This window comes from Natator depressus, chromosome 2 (assembly GCF_965152275.1).
Source record: "Natator depressus isolate rNatDep1 chromosome 2, rNatDep2.hap1, whole genome shotgun sequence".
Lineage (NCBI taxonomy): Eukaryota > Metazoa > Chordata > Testudines > Cheloniidae > Natator > Natator depressus.
Window position 1 is genome coordinate 187,042,331 of NC_134235.1, and position 13,496 is coordinate 187,055,826.

At 37.6% G+C, this 13,496-nt stretch overlaps 1 protein-coding gene across 2 annotated transcripts in view; it reads right to left on the reverse strand.

The window, feature by feature from the left end:
* ATP2C1 (ATPase secretory pathway Ca2+ transporting 1) overlaps positions 1–13,496 on the reverse strand; it is a 78,957-nt gene that overhangs the window by 42,610 nt on the left and 22,851 nt on the right. For both annotated transcript variants that reach the window (XM_074945579.1, XM_074945580.1), the window contains 4 exons: positions 11,541–11,630; positions 8,848–8,883; positions 6,702–6,763; positions 5,905–6,013 (listed from right to left, as the gene is read on the reverse strand). In XM_074945579.1, the coding sequence (XP_074801680.1) occupies positions 5,905–6,013; positions 6,702–6,763; positions 8,848–8,883; positions 11,541–11,630 (297 nt within the window). The remainder of the gene's footprint in view (positions 1–5,904; positions 6,014–6,701; positions 6,764–8,847; positions 8,884–11,540; positions 11,631–13,496) is intronic.

A 13,496-nucleotide genomic window follows, 5' to 3' on the forward strand; every position in this document is an offset into this window, starting at 1 on the left:
TTCAAAAATAAAATGTTGCCATTTTTAATGTACTGGGTATTCTTTATCAGTGCTGGACAGCAAGATGAATATAGATCACTAGATAAAAATGTAGTTAACATTAAAAAAGGATACTACCTTTACTAAAGCGCTTTGTGATCAGCCATATCCCTTCTATTTCCTGCTATTCTCTCAAATAGTTACCAGGGCAGTGCCCATTTTTAAAATGTTGGTGCTGTATCAATAAAGGAAAAGGGACACTTGTCAAAAACTGCAACTAATCTTTCAATCAATCAATAAAATCTATGTAGAATTGAACAGCTACAGAAAGTGCTACTTTTTTATGTAAACAGTACAGTACCTCAAGTCTATCTATGGAATTAAAAAACAAACTGCATTGGTCTCCTTGTTCAGCTTTAAAAATGAGACTTTGAAACATTTACATAATCACTCCCAAGAGACATTTTGTCTGAAGCCTGAACTGTAATATGCAATATTTTATTTGTCAGGGTTACATTCTGATTTTGGAGAGGATTAGCAGAATACTTGGATAGCTCATTAGTATATAGAGATTACAAAGGGTGAAGGCAGTTTCAAATTTCACGTTTTAGAAAAATGAGATTTTCAGCAAATGCTGTGGGAGTTAGTTCAGTAAAGATTTTTCCTTTTTTCTTATACCTGAAGTGCTTTAGAGGACAAACACTGCTTAACTCTAATTTCTGCAGTTTTCTAAAACAGTCATCAGCTGGAAGATTAGACTGAAGATTTAGAAGCTGTTTAAATATTCTGAAACCAACTAGTTTTTCAACTGTCCTATTCCTCCTCCCCCTCTGACTAGTACTGTTAAGGCATATAACCTTTCTAAAACCTACTCTTAATTCCAATCACCTAAAAAACAGGCAGTTCACTAAATCTATATTCCTCATTCAGGTTTAACTTATTGAGTTTTGTCAGAGCAAATGCAATTTCAGTTGAATATCTATAAATAAAAAGGAAAATATAACAATTATCTATATGCATGTATGTACATACATGATCAAGCAAGAAACTAGGTATTTTGTTCTAGGACCCTTCTAATATATTAGATCATTTGTGTGTGTCACTTCCCTACAAATAAGTTGCTAAGCCACATATTCATCTAATGTAGATCCACACTGTGGGCTTTTCATTTAATTTGGTCTAAATCCCAGGGCATCAAAGAAACCTCTTTAAGCAGTCACATCTTCACAGAGGTTTCTCTAATAATGCTAAGATATTATGAAGTCGACTACATGTTTACATTGCATCTTCAAATCCCACACATTTTTAGACTGGCCTACTTTGCTGTGCAGATGAACACTAATGTGTCATCAACAAAATGATTTTTCCCAGGGTTTTAACTGTAAAATAACCAGTTACTGTGTTTTTTAAAGAAAAAACACACATCTGTCATTGATTAAGAACAGAAGTGAAAGGATAGGCCCATATAGATCTAGGAGACTAGCTGGAATTGGACTAAACTTCATCTAAAAAAAGCACAAGACAAGCAAAAGGTCTACTAAGATACAAACAATGCAATGCTTTTTATAAATGAAACAAGTCAAATCCTGTAGACACAAAGGGCTAAGAATAAACTCTTAGACTTTAGTGGACGTCTTAAGCATCATCTAATAAAATAAGCCTCATTCTCAATGAGATCCAAATACATGTAAGGGAGGTCATTAAAGTCAAGCAGATTTGATCTTATCCCAAAAAGCCCTTACCTCAACATGCTCATGTACAACTGCAACCTCTGTTAAAAAGGTCATGCTAGGAATATTGGAACTCAAGAATATGCTTTTAAACTATTTACACTCCGAGTATTTGCAAAGCTAATTTTTTAAATTGTCATGCAATGCAAATAAATGCAGTCTTTTGTTTCTCCAGAAATCGCCTATGAAGCTTAACAGTAAATTACTTCCATTGGTTCAAGGCAGCTGGAAAAAAAAAGTGACTGTCTTGATAGAGAATAAAGAATCTAACACTGAGTTGCAGACAGAAGCTAGACAAATGACTTAAAACCAATACAGTACAGTGCACACAGCCGTAGTTATGTTTCCGTTTTCTACGTAATGGAATATATCTGATCAGAAGCAGTCTACAATCCCTCTGAAGAAAAACTAATATTCACAAATCCTAACATTTTGTTACATGAGTGCATGCAAAGAAATCAACAAAGAACAAACCACCTTTGACAATGTCTGCAGGCTGTTAAAGTTGTCCATTTCATTTTTAAGGAAATTGAAGAGAATAGTTAAGTGTTTCTTCCTATTCAGCAGAAATTCAGATATCTTGGATTTACACACTTGTTATAAAGCTGATCCCAATTAAGGGCATATCTCCTAAATCCAGCCAGACACTATCTGGGATTCAACTACCCAGACCATGTAGTTTACCCACCTGCTAATTATTTTTGGAAGCAGTCAAACCAACATGGTTATATTCTTTTGTAAAAAAACAGCGCATTTCTCACTTTGTAAGTATACTATTCATAATGCTTAGGATAAACCTAAGTGTTTTTGGAGGACCTAGTTGGTGGGTGATCTGTACAAAGGGCAATAAATCTAATCTTTTCTAGACGGTCTGCCTCTAATCATGGTTCCTGTGGATATTTCAACCCAATTTTAGACCCTAGGACATCTGACAGACCTTTGGCACACAAGAGCATATCTAGAAAACAGAGGGATTCTGCCCCTTGCAGCTTCCACCTTGCAACCCCACCAGTGAAAATGAGCTGAAAAGTCTCCCACAGCTCCTTGTAGACCAATACCTTTGGCACAGGCACCGCATTGAGTTTCCATAGGAGATTCTAAGCACCTCAAAAGCCTCAAAGTAGGGACACAGAGTGGAAAGATCCAGACATACATTGCACACAGCTACAGCCATTCTAGCTTGTGCTGCAGGCCACAGGTAGCAGTAGGGAAGCTGCCATTACTTAGGGCAACCCATACGAATGCTTACATTCTCCATTTTGATCCCTTCAGTGACCCAGAATTCCAAGGGCACAGACAACCCAAAAAATCACATTTGCTCTCCTCTACCAGGTACAGCACTTCTGGGCATAGCACAGAATCTGGCCCACAGTCATTTTCTGCAGGACTCTTGCATCATTCACAACGTAACCTTGTTTCATTCACTGTTCAACCTGCATTGACAAATGAGGCGGGGTCTCATAAGGAAAAAAAATATCTGTGATAACGTAACTGAAGATCAAACTGGGACAGATACAGAAAAGGGGGCAGACCTAAGTTCACATGGGTAAACTTATCTTTGACATTCACTGGCTTTGAGTCTTCACTTTGAAATCTGTTCTTTTGAAAAATTGTTGGAATTTCCTTGCCTCCCTTCACCCCCATACAGTTTTCTTATGCACACATGCTCTATGCCAATGGAACATTGGGAAACTAGTAAAGCCATAATAAAAACCAGTGCACATGGCAAATTCATGTTTTAATATTCTTTACTGTGGCCCAGTCAGAACAAATTTTCACAAAACCACTGAAGGGTTTTACCTAGGGGTTGTCGTCAAATTTCAATTTTCTACCTCATATTGCATAAGCACTAGAGTGTTTTTTTTTTTTTTTGAACCAACCACCTTGCAAAAAACCAAAGGGCTTAACTTTTCATGTGCGAAAAAGCCAAAATTTTGCTTTCAGAATGAAAATCAAGAACAAAATCTCAGCCCAAAATTAGAAGTTTGCAAATGCTTCTAACTTTGTCAAAGACACTTTAAAATGGAAATGCTTAAAGCCACTCTAACACTGAATCTAAAGTAAAAATTTTCAATTTTGTATGAAATTCAGAAGTTTGAATCTAGTAGTTTTCCTCTAACTTCTCTTGGTACGTCTCCCTTGAGTTCTCCATACACAAAGACCAAAAGATGAGAGATGCAGACTTGGTCCTACAAGGCCCCCCTTTCCCATCCAACCCCTTAGCACTGCTGGAACAGAAAATACCTATAGTAGCTTACAGCCATCATACCTTTGTACCTATGCTAAAACTGAGCGTATCTACTGTACTCTGCCACATCAGGAACGTAAAAAACACAGTTCAGAACAAGAGTCCAAGTCAAGTATACCATCAGGATATATACTAACCTGGTCAGCTATCCCACAAAAAACCTAAATTGGCCTTCAAGTTTCTGAGAAGGGACATTTAGAACCCAATAAGTACGAATCAGGAGAGGACATACATATACAACTCCACAACCATGTTGGAAAGGGAGGTGTTATAATGGTTGATGGAGGAGAATGGCTATCATTAGAAAACCGTTGGAAAATAAGAGCATCAGTAATTATGAAACTCAAGGTGGTAAGCACTGATCTGGCCTATTGCTACGTATGACTGATTGTATTGAAGGTGCAACTCTGAGGACAGAAAAGGTGCTGAGACAAGTAGTGTTACCACAACATGCTGTAAATTTTATGAGTGAGACAACAAAAAACAGCAAAAAAACAGTTATCGGGGAAAGTGCGTAACAAAAACAAAACAAAAAAAACCACCATGTTTTATGCCACTTCTGTAGAACATACGATGCTGCACAACAGATGCTGCATTAGGGTAGAGACTATGGAATGCAAAAGAAGCCATGGCTTGACAGTGTGTCAGAGGGAGCTGATGACAGATATAAGACAGGAGAATGAAAAAATGCACTGTAGATTAATAACTATATTTGATACTAGCTTTTCAAAAGAAGTCTCAAAAGGGAACTGGACAGGACACTGCATAGAAAAACCTGCATTAACAAACAGCAAGTGCTTCTAAGACTTTTCCAATGAATTCAACAAGAGTCCTGAAAATATTAATGTGAGAGCCCTGACATCATCATCAGCCTCAAAATGCCGAACATCAGATATAAAAACGAACAGGAGTACTTGTGGCACCCTAGAGACTAACAAATTTCTTAGAGCATAAGCTTTCATGGGCTACAGCCCACTTCATTGGATGCATAGAATGGAACATACAGTAAGACGACACACACAGAACAAGAAAGTTGCCATACAAAACTGTAAGAGGCTAATTAAGATGAGCTATTATAAGCAGAAGAAAAAAAACTTTTGTAGTGATAATCAAGATGGCCCATTTAGACAGTTGACAAGAAGGTGTGAGGATACTTAACATGGGGAAATAGATTCAATATGTTTAACAACATCAGAGATGAGACCAATATTAAGAACATACCAACCTTTCAGCTTCAAGGGAAGTAAGGATCACAGAAAGCAAAAGGAATATACATCCCACTTTTTGTGGTGTTTGGAGGATTTATAAATATGATCAGTGTTATTGCTACCACCTAAACACAGCTACTCATATTGGTGTTAGAAGTCAGATATTTAGTAAACTAGGCAATTTTATAGATCACATTTCTGATGCAAAGGATATAAAATAGAATGGCACAACTACATAAGCATCTATAATGTCTTAAATACTCCATTATGAACAAACTGGAACATTTAAGTTATAACCAATAAGATTAATAAGGAAAGATTCAACAAAAATCAAAATCAGCTACAAACAACTGCCAGATGGTTAATGATTCAGACTGGAAAACAAAATGATCATTTCACAACTTGCTGTATTTTATGTATTTAGGGAAAGTACTTAACTGACTAATAAATTAAGTCAGTAAATAGGAGTAAAAATTGAAAGGGTATTTAGAATCAGGTCCTCCCAATTCCCCAAATGTTACAGGAAAACTAATAACCACCTATATGTATGTGTATCACACACTCCCCAAAAATCTAATCTTTGAAATAAAACACTAGCATTCTCTATAAACAAAGTATTTTAGCCACTAGACAATAATAATCTTTGTTCCTGTATATACGTTTTCATTTACCTTTTCTGTCCCTCCTGCCTCCTTCCCCCTCCAAACCAATTTTAATAGACAATTTTCTAAACACATACCTCAAACAAGCGTAGATCAGCAGGGACTTTGTCTCCCACTGACAGGCAGACTGTATCACCTGGAACTAAGTCTCTGGCAAGTGTGTGTTCCACCCTACCTTCACGTACACTGTGGAGAACAAATATATAATCAAAAGTGGAAGTGCATCATCAATTTAAGAATTACTTCCCTGTATTTTGTTTGGGGCAGAAATCCCTACTACATACTACTACAGGCAGGATAAAAACAAAACTGATTCTAAGAAGATTAGCACTGCATTACAATCAAAGACCTTAGTTTCAAACAAGGACACTGAGAACAAGACTGTCCTTATATTACTGTGGTGTGAAACAACCTGATTTGCACCATTCTAAGTGTCTTGATACATGGTGATATTTTATACTTAAGTTAAAAAGCTTTAAAAATGAACTATTTCTAAGGTCAGATCCATTGAATTATAGAAATGTAAGGCCGGAAGGGACATTGAGAGGCCATCAAGTCCAGACCCCTGCATCCAACTTACACCATTCCTGACAGGTGTTTGTCCAACATGTTCTTAAAAACTTCCAATAATGAGGATTCCACAAGTCCCTTGGGAGCCTATTCCAGTGCTTAACTATCCTTATGGTTGGAAATCCTTTCCTCTAGCATGCTCTATAATAGTGTAACAATTTGACATGCTAATGTGAAATCAAAGGCTTATGTAAATGGCAGGAAGCTTTTCCCTGAAGTGCCTTTACACTCACAGCAGATTAAGTTTAATGCGTAACCAGCTTTGTCACTTAAATTAAGTCTGAAACAGTAGAAGGCGCCATACCAGTGGCATTCGGGAGGTACAAGTTTACTAAGCTCTTCGAGAGATTTTTCTGAGCGGTACTCCTGCAGATGCAATAATAAAATAAAAGATGCAATTAGAGGAGAGAAAGCCTTTGAAACTGACCACATAAATGAGAGAGAAAAAGTTACTAATCAACAGGGGTGGGGTTTTTTTGTTTTTTCTATAAACTTGTACCTACTACTTAAAGCCAGCCTTACGTATTAAAGGTGGTACCCAGAGAACCCAAATCAGGCCCAGAAGCTGCTAGGTGTTGCAAAGACTACTCCTGGGGGGATTCTGCACCACTGCAGGGGCACAGAATTCATATAGTCTGCAGATTTCTTTGATCCCCCTGCAGAAAAAATGGGGAAGCAAAGAAATCTGAGGGGAACATGAGCTCCTTCCCTGTCAACCTGGGGACATCTGTGCAAGAACCCAGAGCAGCCAGCAGAGTGCAAGTCACAGTAGGGAATTGGGGGGGGGGAGGGGGGGCCGGCGGCGAAATGGGTGTGTGTGCACGAAGGCGCGAGAGAGACTGCCCCCTCACTTGCTATTGTGCCTCACCAGGTATGGAGAGGTAGGGCTTTGGGCTGTTTGGAGGTAAGCGTGAGGCAGGCTCTGTCCCCTGAGGCAGAGCAGAAATGTAGCAACCTGCCTGCATAGTTGTTAATGTTCCATTCTTAATCAATTCCCCTAGGAGCATAAAACATGTGTAAAAGTTTTAAGGCTCCTTTACATTGCCAGAGGGGTGTAAAGGAGCCTTACTGTAAATGACAGTAAGATTTTCCTAGCTGAGGATTCCCTTTGTGCCTTCTCGCTTTTTTCCTGTGCTTGAGTGGCACAATGGGGTTAGATTACAGCTCAGGATCTGTTTTACTTACCCATTTAAAAAAAAAAGTGAGGGCAAATAAAATGTTTATTAAGCAATCAAAACATCAGGACAAACAGAACCAAGCACTTTCCAAAGTAGCCAACCAGGTTTACAACTGGAATGCAGGGTATTGGTTACCAAGTATTTGTAACTTAACTTTCATGTGTTCCGGAAATGCTGAATACTGGTCACTTTTTTCTGTATTTAGTTTACATCAGTTACCAAAATAATTGAAACTGGTGTGATTATATTGCATTATTTTGACAAATAAAATAATGCAGAATTTTGCAGAATTTTTTGGCGCAGAATTTTCTCAGGAGTAAAAAAAACAAAAGTATACTGCGAGCCTTGACAAGCTCACAATCTTAATATATTGCTAGTTTGCCTATATGCAATTTTTTTGAAAGAATCCTGTAGGTTCCTTCCTTTATCCTTTAGTACTTTGCTCTTATTAGAGCAATGCTTTCAGCAAAGATTAAGTTACTGCTGAGGTAGTCCTTTCATTGTAAGCTCATGTTTTCAGTAGTTTAAACTGAAACTTTCCGAGTTGAAATTTCTCACGATGGTTCTCAGCTCAGATGCTATTTTTGGCACTACTCTTGTGTTTGAACTACAATGTTGAAAACTAGTCCATTTTCTGGGATTACAAAAATAGATAGTTTACACTTTTGGAGATCAGATGCTTCAAAAACTCAAGTTTGTATTTTGTATGTAATTTTCAATAAAAATATGCTTTGTGAAGTATGATTTTTTCAGTCAACTTTTTCAAGATAAAAAATGAAGACTGCTCTGCACATTGATGTCCACATAAATTGGAAAATAAGTGCTTGAGTCAGTATGGTATCTGCTCAGTGAAAAAATAACTTCCACTGAAACAGCCAGGGAAGTCCATACTTAGAAGTTAACCAGTCTGTTAAGACAAACCTATTGTGGTTGCTCAAAAAAATAAAGAAACTATGTAGTCAAGAGTGTTTTTTGTACTGCTGTAACTATTAGTGTTGTGATTTTTTTGCCAATGTAATTAAAGCAGTACAACCCCCATAGCGTGGACACAGCTATTCCTGGGTAAGTGTACCGCTAACTATTACACTGATTAAAGCGGTTCTGTTTATAGACAAGATCTAAGATTGTTATGAAAAAAAACTGAGAAACAGACAAATCATCTCTGCCATTCACAACTGCACAATATCCCTAGGAAAACTACAGCAATTGCTTACATAGAAGAATTTATATGAAGTACTAATGTGATTTAAGTTGGCAAAATAGAGTTCTTACCTGAACAAAGGCAACTGTAACAACAATGAGTATTGCCTGAACAGAAATAAAAGCAGTTACGTTTTTGAAATTCCAAATATCAGGTAGAGTAAACAGTCATATTAGCTCTAGCTTAGTTATATTTGCCAGTACATGTAAAGCCATACTACCTGAAACAGATCGATTATTTTAAAAACAGGGCAACTTATACCAGTTTTATCATTATGTTGGGGAACATCTAAAGCCTTCATAAAATTGGGTTACAGAGAAACAATTTCAATGTGAATTTCAAGCACATAAGCAGATACATGTTTTGAACAAGGAGATTCAGAGTTTGGGGAAAAAAATGCTGTTTGTGCTACATTTCTAAAAAGGTGGCAAGAGGAAGATGTACACAAAGATACCGGAGAGGTACACAGTCCAGCTGGTATACTGGTCATGTTCTTTTCATTTATATCTATATGAATGAAGAGAGGATTACAAAAGTGCTGGAGTTACGTACTATAACAACTACTGGGAAAAAAACCAAGAAAGACACTTACAGCTTTGCAACCAGAAGAGCTATGTAACTACTCTAAGGAATATATTTAAGTCTCACTTTTGAGATATACGAGGATATGCTGGTTTGTAAACAAAGCATTGTATATTTTAGTGTGAAATTTATATGTTTTACACCCCTTCATGGCATGGTTACTCTCCAGCAGTACTGAGTTTTCTTACTGAGGTTCTGTGTACTATTACAGACAAGTTACTCAAAGTTAAGGGGCTGGATAGATTTTCTGCACTTTCATCTAAAAAGTTATTACAAAGCCTCTCCAACAGTTTTCAGAAGAGCGTATTTTAGCAACCACAAGATTAAGAGGTTTCCACCACAACTTCAACCACCGCTACCTCTCTATTAAACTCTCTGGATCACTCCTACACTAGCATCAACTTCCTGGACACCACAGTCTGCTTCAACAATGGAACCCTACAGACAACCACAAACAAGAAATCCGCAGATCACCACACCTATCTTTGTAGTTCCAGTAGGCACCTGAAACTCAAAGAAATCAGTTATCTATAGCCAGGCACTCCAATATCACAGAATGTGCACCAAGGAGAAAGTCCAGCGTATACACCTTGACTCACCTTTGCCAAACAGATACCACCAGAGAAGTAGCCCACATTATGAAACAAGCCACCTAAATACACCAAGAGAACCTGCTTCAAAACAAACAAAACCTCCTCTGACTGCACACCTACCAACCCACATTGGAACCCATGTTCAATGGGAACTCCATCCTGAAAGAAATCTTTCCTGAACCCCCACATCTGGCCTTCAAACAACTCCCCACAGACCAGGACACAACACCACAAAGTGGCACCAAACCTTACCAGAACAGATGTAAAACCTGCAGACATATCTCCACTACTACAATGGTCAACACCCCCAAAAAGAACCGTGGATCCTACACATCTCTCAACGTGTGGTGCACCTCATCCAGTGCACTAAATGCCCTAACAACTGTAGTGATTGTCTAGTTTCACCCTCATACTCTTGAAAGAGCCAACACAGGGAAAAAAAAGATAACACTGAGCGTGAACACTTTACACAAAGCAAACACTGTATATCTGACCTTTCAGTCCTGATCCTGAAAAGAAACCTGCACAACATTTTCAAAAGACGGGCCTTGGAGCTTAATATTCTGCTAGAAAAAAAATCATGGACAAAACAGACTATTGTAATAAGCCACAAATCCAATCTGTAACCACTAACCCTCTCTTTTTGTCTTCTGACTGCAGAGGTGTTAATCGGCCACTATCTTTCCTGTAACACTCAGTTCCTTTCCCTGACCTGAAGACGACCCCTGAGAGAACTCAAGCTTGTCTCCTCACCAACAGACATTGATCCAAGAAAAGAAAAAATTTACCGCTTCACCCACTTCATATCACAATTTACAATATACTTAGGACACTACTTTTTTGAAGTCACTAAAAGTGACAATTTCCTGTTTACTGCAGACAGATTTAATTAGCAATATTTTATTGACCTGCTAGTGTATTGCTTATTTCACTCTTATCTACAGACTTCTATAAAGTTTTTTTTCTGGTAGCATCATCTTCTGCTCTTTCTGGCTAGATGAAAAGAAGAAGATAATTGAAATGTACTTTTATGATGCTGATGACTCTAGTTTGCATCTTTCAAAGAACTTAATTAACATACAAACAAGGAGTCTCTTAATAGGTCATTGATAGGAAGTATGGTTCAACTGTGTAATGCAGCCACAATTTAGGACTGAAGGTCAGTAAGATTTGGAACATATATCCCTATCAAAGAGAAATACTGGACAGATTGTTTGCAACTGCCAAGGTAGCAATAAAACATGACAGACACCTTCAGTAATTTTAGTTCATCTGGCATTTGTTTTAATTTAGTAAATGTTTTGTCCATATACTTTGAGAGCTAGTCAATATATTGGTCAAACATTTTAACAAATGTAAGATCTAGTTTTATTAACTGTACATTGTGGAAAAGATTTTCCATTTGCAATTAAAAATAGGCTGTTACTGAACAGCAGCATGTAACTTGTCTTATATGTTAGAAAGGAGTGATACAGTGCACATTAACTTTAATATTCCAGTGTTTTCCAAGCTAATTGCCGTTTTACTGGAACCTAATACCCATTTTTTAAAAGTAAAACCCAAAGACAAGGCAAATTTCAGTTTCTTACCACAGTGATACTGACGGCATCATCAAACTGATGCATTACAATACTGATGACTGCAGAAGCCAGGAGCAGCATAATAAGGGGGTTTTTAAACTGAAAGTAAAAAAAAAGGAAAAGTAATTCAGCAACACTCTGGAAGAGTGACTAAAACTCTCCCTCTCACAGCAAGTTTGATATGTTGCCTTTGGGTCAAGTTGAACTAACTGAACCAAGTTTGTTTAGATGAGTGATTTAGAAACAGGTCTTCAAATGGTAACAGATTTTGCTAAAACAAGTGTGAACAATTTTACTCTCTCAAGGGACCTGAATGGCTCTCTTGGGGGAATACAGAAATCCTTAACAGTAAGACAGACAACAGTGGATTTGGATATAGAAATCTCTTGATTTCAGTCTTCCCAGGATGAGAGTAATTTTTTTGTATTTGTTTTTATTACCTTTTAAAACTAGACTGATTTATATTGAAAGACTGTTAAAAATGTTTGAACTGGATTAAAATGCTTTACAATTAGGAAAGAAACTCGGTTCCCAATACTTTGCGGTGTCAAGGCAGAAATATGCATTTAGTTTTCAATTCACATTTTCTTATTTTATAGTACATACAGATTTCTTGTTAGATACACATCATGCTTGCTTCAGATCTATAGGAGCCTTTCTTGTTTTACTCTTCTTTTTAGACAAGACTCAAATGCCACCCGTCCAAACAGAGATTACACTACCTAAATTAAGGGCACATGACTACGAAAGGCCACGTGGCCATCAGCAATTTGTTAGAGAAGTATGTCCATAGCAGATAGATATGTTAATTGAAATTTAAAGTTTATTTTCGATAGCTTAGGACACTCTACTACTATTAATTTTTCGATAATACTGTGGTGCCACTAGTTATTGGATATGGTCAACCCCTTTTCTAGTTCAATGAAGTCAAGACTTAAAATGAGGGTAGGAGAGAATTTGCCCATTGTGTAGTGGGAAGTTTCTCTGGAAAGCGTTGACAGTAGTTAAAAAAAATCTGGTGTTTCATTGTGGAGGTCAACATCCTCAAAACTCACTAGATTTCCATGCGGTGGAAGCTACAAGCACTACTGGAACCCCCAAAGCTGTACATGGGGAATGGGGGTGAGGGAGAAGAGTGGGTCAAGCCTTTCCCACTCTCACCAAAACCAGAGGATTGAATATGCTTCTAGTGTAACTTCAAGCACAGTATTCTCTCTAACCTAAACCATCTCTCATTTCTCAGTGAAATATATAACAGTCTGCTGTTCTGACAAGTTTCAGGAAACAAACTGGCCAGTCTTGTAAACAACATTATGCTGTTCCAGAAAAGTGTGTAGTGTGGGATTCGTGTGATTTGGGCCAGGGAGAAGAGGATGAGAACTCTGCTGCAGTAGACCTATGGAGAAGAAAGGAAGGAAAGAAGTAACCTTCCTGCACCACTCATACGAAATGTTTAGGCTCACACACCTACAAGCCAAGGCTGACATGAAAAATGCTGCTCTTCATCTGGCAGCACTGCTTTACACTGTGGTGAAGTCCTCACACCAGTGCATTATTCCCCAGGCTTGCTCTTTTTTTTTTTTTTTTAAATGGTCTTATCTACATGGGGTCTGTACTTTACACAGGGCACGAACATTGACCCAACAGTCAAAGACACATATGGAATTATATATGATCACCTAGAGGGGGTGATTTATGTTCACATTTTAGCCTCCAGAGAACTCTTAATTGTTCCAGCTCCAGTTTGGTTAGATTACTCATTCATGAATGTGAGATTCAGAAACAAATTATGTCTAATTAAGACCTTTGAGTACTGCTAAATAATAAAAGGCCTTACAATATATAAACCTGTTTTACACTACAGATTCCTAACTGATCACTGTACTAAGGCCATGAAAGTGGAGAACTGAAGACTGGAGAGCAATCTTTACAAAGTACTAACAATTAAAACCAAGTGGAGGAAAC